Source organism: Vulpes lagopus, chromosome 19 (genome assembly GCF_018345385.1).
Source record: "Vulpes lagopus strain Blue_001 chromosome 19, ASM1834538v1, whole genome shotgun sequence".
Lineage (NCBI taxonomy): Eukaryota > Metazoa > Chordata > Mammalia > Carnivora > Canidae > Vulpes > Vulpes lagopus.
Window position 1 is genome coordinate 25,295,346 of NC_054842.1, and position 17,658 is coordinate 25,313,003.

At 36.1% G+C, this 17,658-nt stretch overlaps 1 protein-coding gene across 6 annotated transcripts in view; it reads left to right on the forward strand.

Moving 5' to 3' along the window:
• SATB1 (SATB homeobox 1) overlaps positions 1-17,658 on the forward strand; it is a 101,825-nt gene that overhangs the window by 36,436 nt on the left and 47,731 nt on the right. For all 6 annotated transcript variants that reach the window (XM_041733780.1, XM_041733784.1, XM_041733785.1 and 3 more), the window contains 2 exons: positions 11,694-11,805; positions 14,085-14,539. In XM_041733780.1, the coding sequence (XP_041589714.1) occupies positions 11,694-11,805; positions 14,085-14,539 (567 nt within the window). The remainder of the gene's footprint in view (positions 1-11,693; positions 11,806-14,084; positions 14,540-17,658) is intronic.

The window sequence follows — 17,658 nt, forward strand, 5'->3', positions numbered from 1 at the left end:
GACTTAAAAGTTATTTGTTCTGTTTAGCATTTTTAAAATGATTCTATTAGGAATTGTATGTGCTTCAGTTTTAATTTTAACTCATAATGATTGTAAAGCACCCTGGGATGCTTGCATGAAGGGCGCTTCAGAAATGTAAGATTGTATTGTGTTCTAATATGCAGTATTATTATGGGGTGCTCGAGTTTCATCATGGACAATTCATAAGGTTGCAGAATTCCTCATTGTAGAGAAGGTAGCTGACTTCCTTCAATAATTTTTTTTCTTTCATTTTTACACTAAAACTTTATCCTTTTTAGCCATCATCTTTTTCTTTCTTCCTTAAAAATATTATCTTTTATTGCAATATTTTCCCATAAAAATGCTAACCTAATTTAGTTTACTCAAGGGGATTAAAGATGCAAACCAGATGATAGATTGAAAGTGAAGAAAAGATTAACACTTTGTTAGCACTATTTGAGATCTCATTCTTACCCAAATGAGAAGAGAGGGGACTTCATCACTGGGTACCACTGATTCTCCTAGGTTTGTTCCTTTCTATTGTCAATCCAGCATTTGTTCCCAGGCAGTTAAAAACTGTGGAGCTACCTGAAACAAGTATTAACTTGATGAGCCGTCACAATAGGATTTCCAGAGAGGTATTGAAACTCCTGGGTTATGTTGACATAGGACAGAGCTTGATTTCGTTTTCTTTTTATTTCTTAATGGAACTATTTCTCAAAGTGATGTATTTCTTCAACTTCATTCCGTCACTTTTATGTGAGTCCTTGCTTTTTGCTGTCGCTTTAATGAGTGAGTTTGTAGCATTCATTACCTAGGAGTCAAGAATGTGAGCTCTGTCATCACCAGCTGTGTCAGCTCTGGGAAGTGACTTCCATGCCTCAATTCCCTTATCTATAAAGTAGGAAGAGAATAGTACTGATTTTTCAGGATTGTTATGAGAATTATGTGAATTAATACGTGTTAAATATTTAGAACAGTTCTTAATTGTTAAAGTGTACCATAACTTTGGCTGTTTTTCTGCAACGATGGGGATTGAGAGGTTGAAATTTCACTTGGGGGTGCTGCATAGTTTAAGAAACTGCTGCTCTATAAAAGATTTTGATTACTTTTTTTGGAAACAACCAAGAACTTCTCGTGTGTAGAAAAATCAAAGGACTGTGTTATGGTCCATTCTCATTGGTGAAGACCACTTTTAGCATCATCCTTTGAATCCTTATAAAGTTCCTATGAATTTTAAGATGGAAGTGGGGGAAGGCTAAACTTTGCACTTTAAATGCTCATTTGTAAGTTTAGTAAATAAGGTACTCTTAGATTAGACAATGTCCAGAGAGGATAAAGATACCTAAGGAGACTGTCAACTGGGTGGGAGTTTGTCTGGTGTCCTTTTCTTGAACTCCTCTCATCCTCACTCCCTGCACTCAGGGCTCCATCCTGTCTTTGTGGATTCATCATAGTACTTTCCACACTATTCTGAGATTATGTGCAGACTCACTGGGCTTGATTTGCATTGTGATTAACTGTCACAAAGGGACTAAATTTGATTCATCACTGCAGTTGTGAATCTTGGCACACAGTAGGATCTCAGGAATATTCATGGAGCTGCCATAGCCTCATGGGATTAATTTCATGAACCAATAAACTACATCAGAAGTTTTATTAGTAGTATTTTATAGATACTCTGGTCTATAGTATTCCACTGTACAAAATATTTTTCCTATTTTACTTAATTCTGAATTTTCAATTAATATAACCAAGAGCAATTACTTCTGAATTTTTCTCTAACTTGTTATCCCAGGCTGCCCCGTCTTTTTGCTTATGTTGTGATAGTCTCGGATATATGTACAAATCTATATGTTTGTAAGCAGAACAGTGGTCTTAGAGGTGAGGTGCAAGGGACCCAGAGATGGAAAAAATGCTGTGAAAGACCTAATTACATGTCACTGTTAAGCACAGTCTTTTGAAATATATTTATATGCATGTTTAAAATTTTTCTTCTGTAATCTAATGTATATTTCAGCACAGCTAATACTTTTGATCTTGGCTCAGTTGTGTTATATTTGAGGTCCATGCTTTTTTACTGTTAGTTCCATTTGCCCATTTCTCATATTTAAAAAATAATATAAAGAAAGAAAATTTCAATAGCGGAATTAAATGATTTATATACAAAGATGTTGATGCTGCCAACGTAGTAATGCTAACAGTCCGTACTGCCCCGTATGGGCTCACAATGTCCATATCTCAATTGATGTTCTAAAGTCCACATTTGGCATTGGAGACTGTTTAGAGCTATAAACAAATAATATGTGAAAGTCACCTGTATAAAGGCTCCAAATCACCTAAATTTAGGGGGAGCTGCAAGTGTAGATAACTGTTCAGCCATTCCAGAATGGGCCTCAGGGACTTGGTTTGTCCACCCTTCTGCATGAGCACCAGCTTAGCCAAGAGCACATACCTCCAGTGATGGACGGGGCTCATTATCTCTTGATGTCCAACCTGTGTAATACATTTTTGCCATTTTACTATAACTCCTAAAGAGATGATTACCAGTATGTGGCAGTTTCCAAAACTGTGAAGCATTTTCATAATATTGATAAAGATAAGACAGATTAATTTGATTTTTCTCTGTGACCTAATCCAGATGTGACATTGGTTTATATTTATTAAGTAGATACATGAAGTCTTGGTTAACAGTAATAACTAATAAAACACAGAAATCAAGGACATGATTTAGTCTTTAGCCTCCTGTGAAATCTTGGATCATATCTGAGGGGATCCATGGACCCTGTAATGGGCTTCCAGGGCTTTGTGCAGACCTAGAAGTTATAAGTTACTTTTGGGAGTATATGTGGTGAGACCTTCCAAAGGTTTCATGAGATTTCCAAAGAGAGTTTTGTGGTTCATAAAAAGCTGAAAGCTAGACTGTCTTTTCTCCCCAAGTTTCAGGTCGTAGCTTAAAATCTTAATAATTTCATATGAGGAGGGAATGCAGAGAAGGAGTATAAAATCTGTAAAGAGTTACGGAACCTAATTCTACTACAATTGACCTTTGAACAGCACAAGGTTAGCAACACTGACCCCCTGCACAGTTGAAAATCCACATACAACTTTTGACTTCTCAAAAAACTTAACAGTCTACTGTTTACCAGAAGCCTTATGGGATAACAAACAATTGATTAACACATATTGTGCAGGTTACATATATTCTATACTGTGTTCTTACAATAAAGTAAACTAGAGAAAGTAAAATGTTAAGAAAATCATAAAAGAAAATAGATTACTGTAAAAACAACAACAACAACAACAAAACACACAAACCTGCGTATAAATAGACCCATACAGTTCAAACTTAGGTTGTTCAAGGGTCAGCTATATTTACTTTTGAAAAAATGGATTCAAACTACTTCAGTCCCTTTATTCTGTGGCTTAACATTTTTCAAAATGCTTTATTTAGAACCCCTAGCACTGAACACAAATTTGCTATTTTTTTTTTCTGCTATGTCTAAATGCAGATACTAGACATTTCAATCTCCATAAAGGATGGGAGATCTAACTACACAAGGACCATCAGAGAAAAAATAAACACAAGCATTTCTCAAATTTGCAAGTTGGTACAGAGTGCCTAAAATTTAGAATCTTAGGAAACAATATTTGCTGTAAAATAAGTCATTGGATTTAGATTAATCTAGTGAAAAACTTCTGAAAACTTTATTTGGAGTGGTATGTTTAATAATGATGAGTGTATGTTTAATAATCACATTATAAGCAAGACACCACGGTGGTGGGGGGTAGGAACTTAACCATCCTAAAAATAAAACTGTGGTTGGGACATTTGCCGTGAGTACCTGCAAATGGATGATGTGTCTTACAATTCAATCTTAAGTCATTGAAGAAGACCCTGTAGGATCTGTTTGGGAATACATGTAGATTTCATAGACTGTCAAAGCTGTTAGAAGGGACCTTGGAGATTATCTAGTTCAATCCCCTGCCTATTGCGCAGATGAACAAGCGTAAGCCTCTATGTGTAGCTAATTTGAAAATATTGCATGCACTTAGTCATAATACATCTTTTAACAAATATTTTCTAATTTAAGTGCTTTACTAACATATTAGTTAATTCGAATAAGAAGGTTTCAGTATAGTAAGAAAGATCTAGAATAGGTACTTCTACAAAAAGAGAGAATCTGGTCAAAAGATAGTATCCTGGCCTTATGTGAAATTACTTCAATTATGTGGAAAAACCATATGAACTGTGAACCAACATTTCCTTTAAAAATTATGAATTGGATATTTAAATAAATAAAATTTCTGTGCTTTGCAACAATTACATTTTCATCTTTAGGAAATGTAAGAAAATTAAAACAGATTTAGATGTGTTCTCTGTGCTTCCTTTTGTATTCTTTTGGAGCTTTGTTCTGAGATTCCATTTTTAACATGATACAAGGGTTATCTTCTGTGAAAATGCTGTTTTCAGGCACTGGGATTGATCAAGATGGCAAGAGCCATAACTATGACAACTGGAGTTTAAGTAAAATTTATAAGTGATTAGTCTCTTCTCAACAAATTGAGATTCTGAATATGCCCCAGTTGTATCTCCCAAGAGAATGGCTTAGAAAGCAATAGAGGATCCAGAGGGAAAGATTTGGGGAACATAAGCTAACATGCACAAACAGAATATTACACTTAGAAATCCTGCCATTTGCTTCTCATAAATTGAAACCCATTTCCCTTCCTTCCCACCCCCAAATACCAGATGGGGGACTACCTGTTAATTTTCAACAAATTCGCTCCATGTCACCATCTCATGTGGTGCCTTTTTTGTAGAGCTTATTTGTAGTATTCGATATCCTTTGGGATTAAAAGAAAACTCCATTTGCTGAGAATCCCTATTAAAATTGTATTTGAACATGAAGTTGATTCCATTTGATCCAAAATTAAAGTTTGACCTTTGAGCTTTTCACACGCATAAAAAAAAAAAAAAACAACTGCTGTGAAAATTCAGGCCATCGGCAGACAGGACATGGAGAAAGCAGAGGGACATCAGAGTATATGAAGTTACACTTCTCGAAAAATAAAAATGTAAAAGAATAGAGAGCCAGCAGTTTGACAGATTGTTCAGTAAACGCTCATTTTATTGAAAATTATAAAAAGGTGCTTAATGCCTCTGTGCCATTAATACAATACATAAAAAGGTTACTGTCAAGATTAGTGTTCCAGACCTGAAAATTAACTGTAGGGTTTTATGCATCACTCTGCATCGACTGAGAAGTTAAAGGTTTCTGTATATACATTTTACATATGCGGGCATTTATTTCAGAAAACAATTATTTTAGACTTTATGCCAAAGACATTAGCAGTAATGTGCTTTCATTTAAAACATGGACATAGCAGATATATATTACAGACAAGGTAGAAACATGAAAATCGCCTTATAGAATTAAACCTGCGCAAGATTATTTCCCTTGCTGTCTCTAGAGTATTCCAATTTCAAAACATACATTCCTTCCTACAGAAAAAGATATTCAGATTCCTTAGTTGAAATTAATTAGCATTCAGAAACCAGATAGCATGTTTTTGGGTATTCATGAGATCTCTGTTTGAAAAAAATGTTTTTAACTTGTAGAAATGTGTTGCAACACACAGATGGGAAGAAAAAGAAAAAAAAATCTCTTTAGCAAGCACTGTGTGTAAAAGGAATATTACATTTTGCACGCTCCTGATTGCTCTGTGTAAACAGTTTTTGACATCTGTCTTTATAGTTTTCGAGGAGAGGAAGACTTTGTTAAAAGAATCATTTTTATACAGCAGTCACCATTTCAGTCTTGCTTTACCTGTATTATGAAAGCAGATGGTCTGCATGTCTTTTGAATATTTATAACTATCAAAAACAATCTCTTGCTATTCACCCTTAGGCTTATGAGATGTCAGGACTGTTCTGGTTGAAAAAAATCATCCTGGGTGTTTACAGAAAGAGGATTACATTAAGCTGAAATGACTATACATTTTCCAGTTTAATATTTGTCCATCAGCTGTTTAATCGTATTTAGATAATTGTGTAAATAAGATGTTGTAGCCTTTGCCCTCTCTGCTGATGGAGCCTGAAAGCTTTAAGCATGGGTGAGCCACCATTTTGTAGATGCTTTTGCTACCTCCTCCCACCTCAGTTAAACCGTCAGCAAGTCCTCAGTAAGTTTTGATCATGATATCACAGTCCTGTTTAAAAATATATATACATAGTGCACAAAAAGTCAGTATGGAGATCAGATGAAATGCTAGGGAGCTGCTGGCTTCCGGGACAGGCTGTTTAGTTTATTAGAGTATATTGTAATATGCAAATATGGTACAGCACTTCAATTACCCTTTCAAGATGACATGGCTTTCTCTTTATTCTCCATGAGCACGCAGAGCTGGGAGGGTATTTTGGAAAACTTTTGGTATAGTGGGGGTTAACTGTTTTTTGACTGGAAGCTGAGCAATCAGAGATAACAGATTTTGCTGTGGTTGGTTGATTTGGCAGAAAAGCATGAACAGTTTTGGTTTAAATGATTGAATAACCTGATTAGCATTGTTTTGGGGTGGGTTTTTTTGTTGTTGTTAAAGGCACAACAAAGCAATTTTAAGGGTAATCAGATCACTGCCTTTCCCCAGTTGCTAAACCTTTTTTTTTTTTTCCCCAGAAGGCCTCACCTCTCCCTAAAACCCCTTCATTGGCTACTAAGATGACCAAGTAGAAAAATAAAATAATCTTCCTTCAGTTTCTAAATGTGTTCTAAATATATACCTACCGCGTATGTTATATTCTAGTAAGGGTTTGAAAGAATATATAATATTTTGAAAAATGATATGACCTCAACCAATTCCTTATGGGGTTTTTTTGTTGTTTTTGTTTTTCACATTTGAGGACCTGCAGTATTTGAGAGCAAAGGTTCAGAATGTTCTAACTATATCTAAGTCGGGCTTTAGAAAAATTCCACCCTTACCTTTTCACAATTAGAAAGGTTATAAATAATGTATTTGGCTGAAAAGGAAGCTCAGCCTGTGGCAGATGGTATCATTCTAGAGTACTGGGGTTTCTGTGAAGATGGCATTCTTTCAGATCGGAACTTCAGCAGACTCTCAGAAAGAACCGAAGCTCTTCATAGGGAGCAGACATGTGCTTTATGGATCTTAGAAAAGCTTACAACTTGGCTCCTAGGATGAGAATATTGTGTCACACTGGGGTTATGAGACCCACAGCCAATTTCTGCCAACTTTCAGATTGCGTTTCCCAACGCTGGAAGCTGTGGCCTATTCATTGGTTGGTGTACTGTGCAGCTTTTGAACTTGGGATCTGAGCTGACTTGAGTTTGGTCAGCCTGATTATTTTATTCCCTGCATACTGACATTCTGCATAGACCGGCCACTGAATAGGAAAACTTGCAATACAAGTTGTGCCTTTTTCAAAGTGCTTTGGAGAGCTTGTATAAATAGACACCGAGAGAGAGAACTGGAATAACATAACCACCGAGCACTGCGACTTCCGAGACATCTGTGTGGATGTATTTTGAAAAACCTGGGAAGGGATCTCTTGCAAATTAATGAACAAAGTTTCTTTAAACTGAGTTCTATCATGACAGCTAAAAATGATGCATTTAAAAGATTCATGTGACAAGCTGCCATTACCTTTGACCTTTTAGGAACCAAAAAAAAAAAAAAAAAGGATTTTCTGGTAGCCTGCAGTAATGGCTAATTTCAGTGACCTTTAATCCTTTGATTGATCACCTAATATGTGCCCAGCCCTGTGGTGGGTCCAGGCCTTTCGGAGATAAGACCCAAGACTCATAACAGCAAGAAGAGTGCTGGGGAGGTGCTACGTGCCAGGTGGACACCAAGTCAGAAAGGCTTTGCAGAAGTGAGGATACCTGAACTGTGTCCTGAAGGATGTGCTGCTGTTAGCCAAAGAGGGGAGAGGGCATGCTTGGAAAATCCAAGTCAAAGAAGTGGTGTATGTCTTCCTGATGCCTGCTCCCAGTAGAGGCCAGCTTCACAAGATACTGCCAGATTGGAAAATGTTGAAACTAATGGTGGAATACTTTTTTCCTTTGGTGTTTTTAGTTATCCCTTGACCCAACTTACAACTTAATTTACTTAGTATACTCTCCGTCCTCCATAAGAAAGTGTATTTGACTTAAAAATATATCACTTGAAAATTCTGATACTCTTCTGTTATTTAAAGCATAGTCTTTTGACTGATCTGAAATGTGATCATATAATAAAAGCCAGTGAGGAGGAGGAGGCAGAGGGTTGTCATAGTAATTAACATCTCTTAAGTCCATACTCGGGTATGTTCCCAGCTCTGTGCTAATTGCATAACATTCATCATTTTATTTATTGTCTATGTAAGTGTAGATACTATCTCTCTTTAGGTCATTATTTTTCTAGTAACTTGCCTAGTGCTTGGCACCTAGTAGGAGTTCAGTCGATATATGCCAAAGGAATGAAAGAGACTACCTGAATGAATGGATTCTCAGAACAATCCTATGAAGTGAGTGCTGCCATGATTCCCATTTAGTAAGGGGGATTATGATAGAATGAGAGTCAGTTGCCTTGCACTAGGTCATATTGCCAATGTGCTACACATTTTGGACTTGAATGCAGATTTAACTATTCTCTTTCATCAGATGAATATTTAGTATGTGTTTAGTATATGTCAGACATTTGTACTGGAAAAGAATATGGAACCCCAGAGCTGCATAAACTCACAACTTATTGTAGTCTGTTTAAACCAGAGTCTTTTGATTGACATAAGAATCCCAGGCATCTCTCCTTAAAAACATGGATTTTGGTCTGCCTACACCCTACATATCCCCATCCTCTAGGAAAAATAATACCCTCCCTCTTGACTTTGTTATTTGTGTTATGCAAATAATAGGTGTTTCTTTATGATTTTCTCGGTTTAAGAACCAGTACTGAATATGATCTTTGAAATGCCATGTGCCCCAAAGATTTTGAAATCTCTTTCTTACCCTTGAAACTGATAGTGTAGTCAGATGCCATACTTGATTCTCAATAGGGATTTTACCACACACAGAAAATGTCCTCATGCAGTGGCCACATGAGCAGTTTAGTTGTACAGATTACTGCATGTTGTTCCAAAAAAAATAGAGCTTACCTCAAGTTACCTGAATTATGGAATATTTCCCGGCCCCCTGAAAGCACAGAAAGTCAGAGAATTTAAATAGTGGCATCGGCATGTGTCATAACCTGCGGATTAGCCTTTTGATTTACGTCTTGCTTAGGCTAATATTTACATTAATCAGAGTTTCTTAAGCACACACCACTTGACACAGTAGAAAGCATCCAGAAAGTCACTTAAGGACAGAGCCTTCCAAGTTAGGGTTAAACCAGGGCAGGAGGAAGCTTTGATGATCATGCACATATGGATATTATTTTCCACATATGGATAATAATGAACTACATAGCACTATTACATATGGGCTGTAATGTTATAAAAATATTTCAGATGGGTTGTTTTTCCACATACCATGTATTCTTCCTTTTGTCCCCCCATATATTTTCCACTGTTGGTCTACTGAATCACATTAAATTGAAGTGATCCATTTATGTATCTGTCTTACTAACAGATGGTGAACTTCTTATAGGCAGAGGGTGTGTCTTAATCTACTTTTGTATCCCTTGTACCTGCCAGGCACATAGTAGGTGTGCGGCAAAAAGCAAATTTCATATACAGAACTCATGGCAAACTGAAATAGACTGAATGTTTGTCAGAGCCCTTAGTAAAATTTAGAGAATTCCCATACATTTCTGAAAACTAAGACATAAACTACATCTAAAACTTATATGTACTATTATATTGACATTTAAGAAACTGCCAAAATGTCTAGGAATAAGAGTAATAATTTTTTAAAAATTGGACCAAAGTGGAAGAACATCACCTGTCATCCATTTGCAAAATCACCATTATCCATCAGCAATCTCAATAGTTTTATTAATGTCTGACTTTATTGATCCATTATTACAATAGAGTAAGTATGATTGAAGCTGACGGATTGTTAACTGGATCAGGTAATCTGGCTCTGGTTTTGGCAACCTTGCTAAGTATCTTTTTGTAGTCTGGACTAAGAGAGGCTCTTAGTAAAATTGCAAGCTACTGGATTAATGGCAGAGAATCACAAGCATATGAAGAATGTCTTTTTAGAGGAATAAAATGTGAAAATGACTATAATAAAGTAGAAAGTGTCCAAAAAAGAAGGAGAAAGAAAAAAAAAAAAAGAAAGTGCCTCTTAGGAAAGATAGCCATGTTTTACATAAATAATATAATTCTGGATTATCCTTCACTGGAGGTTCTTCAAAGATCCCCAGGAGCTATATATTATAGGAGTGTGTTCATGTTACAAAATTAACACTGATAATGGATGTCAGAAGAATCAATAATAACCAAAAGAGCTTTAAATTAGAAGTAGCTTAAAGAAGATAATGATATAAAAATACTTTTGTCTCCAAACTGGCTTTTCTGGTTGTTCCCTGCCTCCTAAACAATGCTGCCTTCTGTAAACTATTTCACCATAGACCAACTGAAGTCTGAAATGTAAGTTCTCATGTTACTCCGCATAGGAGTGGAAGAAGGATGAGTGGTGGAAGTCTAAGTATTCCTAAAATGCAGTTGGAGATTAATTGAACTGCTTATTAGGTAACATGGGCATTAAGGTTAAAAATAACAATGAATTAAATTACTCAAATTACCATATCCAAATTTTCTGGGAAGAAAACTTTTTGTTTGTTGAAAATGAGATTTTTTTTTAAAAAAAAGCAACTCAAAAATTATTTTCATTCCTGTCTTTATTTTTATATGTTACACTGTTAACTTTGTTTTCAGGGTTTTTGTTAAAAGCAGAATAAAGACAAGTAACAAAATAGGTCATTTTTTTTCTGTGGTATCCTCGAGAAATTTAGTAAGCGTGAAGTATGTATATTTTGGTTAGTTTGAAATTCAGAACTCAACTTTACTTGAAACTAGCAGTAAGACTATAGAATGTTTCTTTCTCTGAATGAGGATCTCTGTGACTAGTCAATTTTTTCCTTAAATATGTTTAGTTAACCTTTGAAGAGCGTTACTGTAGTTAATGTACCTCCAGTTGAAACCCAAATAATAGGAGTAGAAAGTGCAAGTGGTGTTTCCTAAACTTGATGCACACTCACATCCCCTGGGGATTTTGCTAGACTACAGCACCCAGAATTATGCATTAGGTTTTCAGGTGATGCCAATATTGCTGGTCCCTGGGCCATACTTTGAATAGCAGGGATGTAGAGTATAGCTACTTAACCTCGAAGTAGTGTTTATTTATGAATTGCAATGGTAAAGTCATCTTCACGTACTTGGATTTATTGGGATCAGTGAAAGTTTGTCAGCCTAAGAATAAATGACATTGATAGAAGTTCCCTGAATACTAGAGCAAAGTCTGTTGGTTTGATAGCTTTATACTGGTCTCAGTGGGCTGTTGCTTTCTACTTAAGCATTTGATGCGCTACTTGATGAATTTTAAGAAGTTGAGGCTTTAGGCCAGAGTGCGAAACAAATATGTATTGGTACTCAGTTGATTAAAAAAAATACCATTTACACAATTGAAATCATTTTTGTGTTCCATCTTGTGCCGATATGTATTACAAATGTTTCCCCCCCCCTCTTCGTGCAGAGTATGATTTCTTCCATTGTGAACAGCACTTACTATGCAAATGTCTCAGCAGCAAAATGTCAAGAATTTGGAAGGTGGTACAAACATTTCAAGAAGACAAAAGATATGATGGGTAAGCAAAAAACTGTTGCAGTGGTGGCTACATACCATTATGTGTCATTTGGGGGTTTATCAAAGTCACATCTAAAGCCAGGTCTTGTGATTGCCCAATTAGAGATCAATTTAGAATGTTTCTTTGAGGGTGGGGAGTGGGTATGAGTATAATGAGATAATTAAATTCAATAAATGTTTGTGTTTAAATCAGCCAAACTGACTTGGTTGTCAGACATGCAGGAAATCGAGGCGGGAGGAGGGAAGCTGTCATTTTTTAACATCTCAGTGAAGACCTAACCAGGCCTTGAATAACTAATATTAGCTGTGATTTCTCTCAGAGATAAATCATGCTTTTATGTGTTTTGTTTTTGTTTCAGAGAAAGAGAAAGTGCCTATTTTTACACCCAATTTTTAAGGAAATTAAATTGTATTTATAGTTTCCACAATTGAGATCAAGTGATTTTTATAGCTCTAATCCCCAGCCCCTCTAGATAGGCACTTCGGTGAGTGCACTGCTTTACCATCCATACCAGAGACATCATTACAACCATTTCTCAACTTTTAATTCCAGTGTAGCAGCCCATCTTTACATGTAGCTTCAGGTCAATATGCGTTATGCAGGAAATGCATTAAAAATTATCAGCAGTGTAAAACGACAGATAAAAGTTGTGTGTTGTACCTGAGCATTTAGATTATGATGTTTTTCTCCCTTTAGAGTTTGCTAGGGTTGCAAAAGCAAACACTGCCATCAAGGTTAATGTTTTAATTTCTATTAATGTTTTCTTTCACATACTTGTACCTTCCAAATAATATAGGAACGGGATGTTTAATATGCATAGCATTATGCTCTGTTTAAATCTGTTTCTCTTTCCTTCCATTGCATTCATTTAATAACAACAACAACAATAATGACTTCTCCTAAAGATTTTAAGAAACGAGAGAACCTGAATTTTGAGCATGTTTTAGCTTTTAATATTTGAAGCAAAGCCATCCATCTACCAAAACAGATTCTTTGCCTTTTATAGCTTAGAGCTGTAATGAAGACAATGCATCATTTTTGGAATAATTGCTTGAATTACTATTCCCTGTGAATGGCCCACTTGGGCTGATATCACTGGTAGAAATGGAAGGTTTCTTTCCCAATTCTTAGTTATATTTTGCATATATCAGTGATTATAGCAATATGATAAGTTCCTCTAAATATAAAGCCTGAATATTTAATAAAAAGAGAAATGATGATTAAAATCAAGCCAGAGTCTATACATGGGAAGCATGTTGTGCTATTTGGAAAAGACTCACCTATTTACATACACCAACCATGCTCGGCCTTTGCATTTAAGAGCATCAAACCAGTCTCTTCCTTGCAACAGCAAAGCATTTGACACACTTACAGCTGACTCTCAGCCAATCCACATTAGGGACCTAGCCAAGGGAGAAGCATTCATCCTGGTGGGTGATAATAAATTGCAAAATCGTGACAGTATCACCATTGTACCAGGATGACTCCCCGCCCCTTCCTTGAAAGATTGTCTTTAGCATCTGGTAATAGCCACAGCTTCTTCAAGAAACATTTGGGTCTTAGCAAAACTGGGTATACTGGCTTGCAATACAGTAAATCATTTGCTTCATTCTCTTGCAGATATGACTGCCACACATGGTAGTTTGAATCAAATGAAGCAAACCATATAAGATACCCAGTGCTCAATACACTCAGTTATTATTACTTATCATTATGATCACTTTATTTATTACGTTGATTACTTCTTTATATGTTCATGGCTAGGTAAAAATTGAACATAGATAACACGCTGTCTTTTCCCTTTCAAACCTTTTGCCGTGAGTAAAAGTTAATATATATCATGAGAAAATACACATATATTAATTTTTTCTTTAGTGCATGTATTTTCTTAGCACTAGTTGCTATTAAGCAATCAGTGTTCTTCTAGAAGCTATTTTAAAATAGCCATTGCTTATAAGCCTTCTTGGAGTAATAAATAAGAGTGAATAATAGTTTGACTCCAAAACTAGTCACATAGACTTTGAAAATAATTAATTTTATGCCTTAAGTCTAAACCACATTATGAAATTAGACCCAAAGTACCTGAAGTAGTCCCCCTGTCAAAGTTTGTAATATTGTGCAGAAGAGAAAAGTAAAAACATAGCCATCATGAAATTTTCTTAGTTTAATTGGATATTAAATTGCCCTGTGCCTACTGTCTCTATTTAGGAAATGGTTGGAAATCCTTATCAGTACCCATCACCATTGGCTTAACATGACTTTACTTTTGTCTACTTTAGTTGAAATGGATAGTCTTTCTGAACTATCCCAGCAAGGGGCCAATCACGTCAACTTTGGCCAGCAGCCGGTCCCAGGGAACACAGCCGAGCAGCCTCCGTCCCCCGCGCAGCTCTCCCATGGCAGCCAGCCCTCTGTCCGGACCCCTCTACCGAACCTGCACCCTGGGCTCGTGTCAACGCCCATCAGTCCTCAATTGGTCAACCAGCAGCTAGTGATGGCTCAGCTGCTGAACCAGCAGTATGCAGTGAATAGACTTTTAGCCCAGCAGTCCTTAAACCAACAATACTTGAACCACCCTCCCCCTGTCAGTAGATCTATGAATAAGCCTTTGGAGCAACAGGTTTCAACCAACACAGAGGTGTCTTCCGAAATCTACCAGTGGGTACGTGATGAACTGAAACGAGCAGGAATCTCCCAGGCAGTATTTGCACGTGTGGCTTTTAACAGAACTCAGGTCAGTTTTCTCTTTGTAATGGTTCTCTCTCTTTTCTCTCTTCTTTCTTAACTAGTCTTTTACTAATGCTTATTCTTTTCCTCTGTGCTTACTCATATTTAATCCTTTTTGTGGCGGGACCATATTGTCTGTTCTTGCTGGTGCCCAAGTTTTGACACTCCTTTCCCAGTCATAAACCTCCTTTACCAAGAAAGAACTATGTACAGATAGATCTTGACTCAGGAGCCTTGAAAGAATACATTCAATGTCAAATATATTTCAAGCTGGCATTACCTGTGCTTTTACATAATGAGATCATCGACTGGTAGTAGTAGCAGATTGAGAGAAGTTTCCTGACTTGGTCAAGGCCATTGGCAGGGCTCTGGGCTTCTAGCCTACTATCTTTCCTGTTACCCCTGTATCAAACATAAGTATGTAAATGTGCCCTGTTTAAGTTCCTCTACAACTTTCAGGGGAAAGAAAACCCAAAAACATGGTAGGACTCAATAGCAGTTTCTGCCATGTAATTTGAGCAGCCACTGGGGGAGGGGAGATACATATATGTATACATATGGCTTATTAACATAAAAGGTTTCTTAGCTTTGTCCTCTCTCCTCTTTACATTATTGTTTGCGTTCCTCCAAACATCGTTCTTTAGATCAGAAATCAGCAAATCTTTTTTGTAATAGTCCAGATAGCAAATATTTTAGGCTTTGAGGGCCATAAGAGCTGTGTCACAGTGTAGCATGTCAAGCAGCCATGGACAGTAGGTGAGTGGATGTGAGTATTCTGGTGTTTCAGCAAAACTATTTACAAAACAGGCCCCAAGGGTAGGTTTGGCCTGTGGGCCTTAGTTTGCAGACTTCTCCCTGAGATCTACATACACCCCTCCTGTTCACACCTTTGTCCTCCTGGGCAAATACCTGTGAAGATATTATCAGCAGGGAAGATGTTTAGAGGGGCCTGGAAAAAGAGTGATAATATGATATGGGAAGGCCTAAAATGAAAAGTCCAAAACAAATTCATTCTATTAAATTGTGAATGAGAGGATTTTTTTTAAATCTCTTTTTTTGGAAATCAGTATGATATGTATAGTGTTTATTTTTGGCCCAGGCATACTAAAAAAGCCAAGAGAACATGTAACTTTGATTAGAAATGAGGACATTATGTCCTTTCAACTTTCTTGTTTTACCACTGTTCTTTTGTCAATTTGTTTTTTGGCCTGACTCATACTTTCCTTTCATATTTAAGTTTTTTTGTTTATGACATGATTATAAGAATGTGATTCTGGTACGAAAATAATCTAGTATTAATTCCTTGTTGGCAGTTTCCATACCTAGGAGAATCCCAGCGGTGACTTATTTTTGTCTTGCCTTAACTGGATTGAAAGTTAAGAGGCCTGAAAAAGCCTTTAACTAACTGGTGTTTATTTTCACTTTCTTTATCTGTTTTTTGTTCATCATTTGTCTTTTTTAAAGAGTAGTTGTAGAAGGTTATGTTTCAAGTTAAAATTGTATGATGTTACCTAGTTCTATATTTTTACAACAGAAAAAATATGTTCATTATTAGCTGGTACATTTCATGACACCATATTCAATTGAGAAGTAATTATTTTGAAAATTAAGTGAATGAATGAATCAAAAATCAGCCTTCTAGACATCCTGTTTCTGGCAGCATTCTTTATTTTTGGAAATAGCAGTAACTGCTAGTATTTCTCAGTACTGGGCAAAAAATAGGTCTCTACATAAAAGATCAGTAAAATGCTTGTCAATTTAATTGAAAGCCCATGAAGACAACATTGACATAAACACAAATGAAATACAGATTTACTGATAAGTGTTTTAAAAATTGAACAATTTGTTATTTCTTAAAGCACTAAGGAATGTATTTTATATGGTGAAGAATGACAAGAGAGGTTAGCTGAGCAATGTGTGAAATTACTATCCATCGGCACAGTTTTTCTTCTCTTGGGTTATGATGTCACACTGTTACTCTGAAGAGTTGACCATTTGTTCTGCATTTGTTTCTCACATTGATTCCATGGATATCCCTAGGATTCGTTGCTAGAAAGAAGGCAGAATTAGAATTCACTCTCTTTATACCATATTAATCTCTTTGAAAAGATAATTATCTCTGTGGTTAACATCAAAAACAGTGGCTTAAATTTTTCTGAGGGTGGTAGGGGAATGAAAAAAGTGACAGCTTTGATATCGAGCTTTCTTTATTAATAATTGCTAATTTAGAAAAGTTAACTACTAAAAATTATTTGGAGCCCTGGGTGATAGAGGGATTTGGGTTTAAACCTTTTTATTGGTAATTGGTATCTTCATTCAAAGTGGGAATATTGGTCATATTTGAAGCTGTTTGACTTAAATAAGAGTAATTTTCTATGTGTATTTCAGTGTTCACTTTTTGGGAACAAGCTTTTGAACATGGAAGCATACATGTGTTTTTGGTGGTCATACTTAAAAACCACACGCGCATGCACATGCGCGCACACACAGCTGCATTTATTTTAATGATTATACATTCATATGAATGCATGTAGTGTGTTTATTTCAAAGTGTATGCATTTCAATAAAAGCAGGTGCAGAGTGAGAGTGTATGGTGTGAGTGTGGAGTACGAAAATACACATGCTAATGCATATGTATAGACAAGGAGCTCTGCAGAGTTAAATCGCACATCACACATTTGTGTGCACTTATTACAATGTGCAGTTCCAACTCCAAGTTTTAAAAAATTAATGTAAAATATTTACAGCAAATGCAACATTATATGATACAATCAGATAAAGAAACTGGTACCCTATAAACAGTATGTTAAAACATTAATGTAATAGATAATGCTATCATGAATTAAGACTGTTTTAGTCATTGACAGCTCTGTGAAACTTTAAAATCCTAGATATCATGTTTTAACTCTTAACTATAGAATTTTATCATCATCCAAATTGGGTCTTCTAAAATCCCCCTCTTAAGACTTTCACACTTGACTATTAAAAAAAAAAGTTTACCTTTTCTGAAAATTTATGGTGAAATTCATATAATTCCTTGTTCTAGGGACTTTTTCCCCTTCTGAATTGATGGGCATATGTTCTTTAATTGCTACTGAAGATACCAGCTTTTAGCATATGTCATTC